General features: G+C 62.5%; 1 protein-coding gene across 1 annotated transcript in view; it reads right to left on the bottom strand.

Annotated features, from left to right (window-relative positions):
- Positions 1-1,663: 1,663 nt before the first annotated feature.
- The window catches only part of TEX264 (testis expressed 264), a 50,212-nt gene continuing 48,100 nt past the window's right edge, over positions 1,664-3,775 (bottom strand). The window contains 1 exon segment of the mRNA XM_009334227.1: positions 1,664-2,511. Coding sequence (XP_009332502.1) covers positions 2,198-2,511 — 314 coding nt within the window. The 3' untranslated portion in view covers positions 1,664-2,197.

Below are 3,775 nucleotides of genomic sequence, written 5' to 3'. Positions count from 1 at the left end.
CTGGATTTAGTATTCCAGGTCTCCACTGCTTGCCCAAACATTTTCTGGAGCCATTTGGCCGCCCAGGATCCCACTGTGCTGCGTCCCCATCGGTCTCGTGCTGGCAGCCCAGCTGTCCTGGAGAGTTCCGTGACTCAGGGACAAGAACAGGACAGGGGATGACACAGGACCCGCAGGGATGGGCAGGGGCCAGGCGTGCCTCTGGGGCACCACCCCGAGTAACCACCTCACCGCCCCGTGCCTCAGTTTCCCCACTGCCAGCTGCTATGCTTGCAGGCTGCGGGTTAGGGCACTGCAGCAAGGGTCAGACCCGCTCTGCCCCGCCTCCCCCAGCAGTCCTGATTTGGGGAAGGATAACCCAGGACCTCCATGGCAAGGTCCACCCTGGGGTCCCATGGCACCAGGACCCCAGACCCTGCCAGCCCATCTCCTTTCAAGACAGTTAGCACAGACGGAGTGGGGCACCGGGGAGAGGAAGGTGCCTGGGCTGGGGGACCTCACCACCTCTGTCTGAGGGGGGACAGAGAGCCGGGGAGGGCTGGAGACATGCCGTGCGGAGGGATGCTGGCACCGCCAAGGTCCCGCTTCCCTCCTGCCAGACGGGACCTGGCACGAGCCTCACACACACTCCGGCACTGGCTGCATCCTCCCGGCTGCTGCTTCGGTGCTGCTGACAGCAGGACAATGGCAAAGCCTCCCCGGCCCCCATCTTCAGTGGGGTTAGGGGACAAGCGGCATTAGGATTCGCTGCCTGGCTCCAATCCCCTCGAAGCCTCAGCCAGGCATAAATATTTCAGGGGGCTTGGCAGTTTTGTAATAACCGGCAACAAAGATAAACACCGGGAAGAGCAATATTTTTCCATGTGGGCTGGAGGAGTTTAATATTTTATCACTCAGAGCACAAAATATTTATGAACAATCTCATGTCAATCACTGGCTGAGGACTGATCATGACCTTTCTAAGCCAGGGAGGACACGTCCCCACCACGGAGGGACAGCCAGACCTCCCCTGCCCCTTGCACCCCCACCCCAAGCCCTGGTTTCAGGCCACCACATCTGACTGCTGGGGAACAAGCCATGGCCAGCCAGGCGAGGTGCTCCAGCACCTGGCATTGCCCCGGGGCACCGTGGTGGTGAGGTCCAGGCTGCTCCCTCGTCCCCCAGCTGAGGGACAGGGAACTGGGACCAGCATGGGCAGCCCTCCCTGCCTGCACCTCACGGCTGCGGGACCAGGCAGATGGGATGCCGGGGAGGCACTGCGCAGGCAGGCTGGTTCCCCCTGCCACAGGAGGAGCACAGCAGTGCCAGGCCCACCAGCAGCCCAGGGACCTGGCTTTACTGGTTTTACTTTCAGCAGGTTCCCAAGAGGAGCAGGAACGCCACCGCCCTCCAGCCCAGCCCAGCTCGGCACAGAGGCTGGAACCCTTCCCCACTCCCCCCGCAGCTTGCAGAAGCCGGGAACGGCCCCCGTGGCCCCGCTGGGTTGCCTGGACGGGGAGCAAGCCCAAGCAGCAGGGATGCAGAGCCCTTGGGCAGCTCCCTGGCTCGGTCAGGGGACGTGGGGGGCAGCCCACCGGCAGCCTCCACCCACAGCCCGCTCCCCGCCACGGGGCAGGACGGCGCAATCGGCCAAGAGGCAGTGAGCAATGCCACTGGCCACCAGTGAGGAAAAGCATCCACTTTATTACAGACCCCAAAAGTGCCCGTGGCAGTGCCAGGAGGACCAGGTTTACACGGGATGTTTCCGTTTTTCAGCAAGGGGAAGAGAAGAGGGGAACAAACCCAACCAACCCTACTCACGGCTCTTTGGTGCTAGAAAACACGCGGCGGTGCGGCAGAGAGAAGCTGTGGGTGAGAGGGGCACCGGCAGAGACGAGGGGGGACACCTCTGCCATCCACCACCGCCCCCCCGAGACACCTGCAAGGAATTTGCAACGCACCTAGAGACACACAAACGGCAAATACATTTCGCTGCCCCACCCAGCCTGCACCTACCCTGCGCTGCCGAGCGCTGCAGGAGACCCCCCCACCTCCCGGCATCCCCGAAACGGTCAAACACCCTTTCTGCAGAGGGAGAGCGGGTCCCAGGGGGAATCAGTGACCGAAATCTCTTGGTTGAAGAGGAAGGAGGTGGGGAAGGCGGCTGGTTCCCAGTAACTCAGACCCTGGCAGGAGGTGAGGCAGACAGGTCTCCACTTCACTCTTCTCCTCTCTCGGCAGCGATGGGCTCCTTGGTCCACTTGTCTGTGACCTCCTGGTTGCCTGCGTAGCCCATGTCGGGCAGCAGGCCTGGGGCTCCCTCCCCCTCCCCAGTGACCTCCAGGTCCAGCTCCTCAAACGAGGAGCCGCTGGCTCCCGACTCGCTGTAGCTGTGCTCGCTGCGGTTGTCCGCTTCCTCCCGGCCACGGCTGGCTGGGAAGGGCAGCAGGATGGAGGTGGCCACCGAGGTGTCTCTGCTGTCGGTTGTGGCCTCCATGCTGATGGAGCTCGTCTCACTCATGGTGTCAGCTCCTGGGATGGAGAGAGAAGGGGAGGGAGTGAATGCTGCGGGAAGGAGGCGATGGGGATGGGGTGCCACAGCCTTTGAAGCCACCAGAAACCTCAGAGACAACAGGCCACAGTGGAGACCAGCTCCTGCCTCTTGTCACCTCCTGTGCCTTTGAGAAATGACCGGGCCAAGACAAGCACAAGCTGGACTCAAGCAGCTCCCTGAAATCAGGGCACCCCCAAGCTGGCACAAGCAACCCCTGGCTTCCCAGCCATGCCCTGACCTCCTGGCCATGCCCTGGCCCCACTGCTGTTCTCTGCGCACACACCGAGGATCTGGCAAGCCCTTCTTTAGGGAGAATGCGCGGCCTGGGAGCTGGGGGACAACCCTGCCCCCAGCATGGCACCAGGAACAAGGTGAGGAGCAGGACACTGTGCTGCGAGGGTGATGGGGAGCTGCAGCATTGCTTGAGCACCCAAGGGGAAGGTGGCACACGAGCAGGTCCTCGGATGTGCTGCTGTCAGGGGCGGGTGTATGTCCAGCCTCATGCCAGGGCATCGTAACGCTGCCTTCAGCACCCCCTACAACCCATTCCCACTCCCCGCATTGCTCCCCCACAGCCGTCAGCTCCAGCAGCAGTGCAAAGGCAGGCAGGGCAGCGGCAGACGGGACTCGGGGTGCCAGAGGATGGGGGGAGCCTTCCCAGCTCACTAGGCACTTCTCCTCATCACCTGGCTGCCACCCCACACCCCCTCTCACAGTTGAGCCCCCCTGGGGGCTGCCCCTGCCTGCCCAGGCGGACCCCTCGGCCCACTGCCCCCTCCCCGGATCCCTCGTTAGCTCGGTCAACAACACAATTAAGGAGTCGACAAGGAGACGAGCATGTCAGATTGAGACCAGCAGCTCGGTGCTGTTGCCGGAGCAACCAGCCAGGAGACAAAACACTCCTGTAAAACATTAATCATTGTTAATTATGACATCACAGATCCACGTGTTTAATTATGACATCAAAGATCCACGTCGCTGATTACGACATCGCAGATCCATGTTGTTAATTACGACAGCAGCAGCAAACACTAGGCGGTCCTCCCTGCTCCACTCTTCCTGCCTGCCTCGCACCGGTGGGAAGCGCGTGCCGGGCTCGGCTGCTTCCCGGCACCTTCGCTCCCCCGGGGCTCCATCCACGCCGGGCCGGACGCCCCTGCCGAGGATCATGCGCAGCACCAGGAGGGAAACCAGGAGGAGCCCCGCCTGGCAGCAGCACCAGCAGAGGACCGCCGCTTGCCA

The sequence above is a fragment of the Pygoscelis adeliae genome, unplaced genomic scaffold (assembly GCF_000699105.1).
Source record: "Pygoscelis adeliae isolate BGI_AS28 unplaced genomic scaffold, ASM69910v1 Scaffold411, whole genome shotgun sequence".
Classification (NCBI taxonomy): Eukaryota; Metazoa; Chordata; class Aves; order Sphenisciformes; family Spheniscidae; genus Pygoscelis; species Pygoscelis adeliae.
This window is presented reverse-complemented; position numbering and strand designations above follow the sequence as displayed.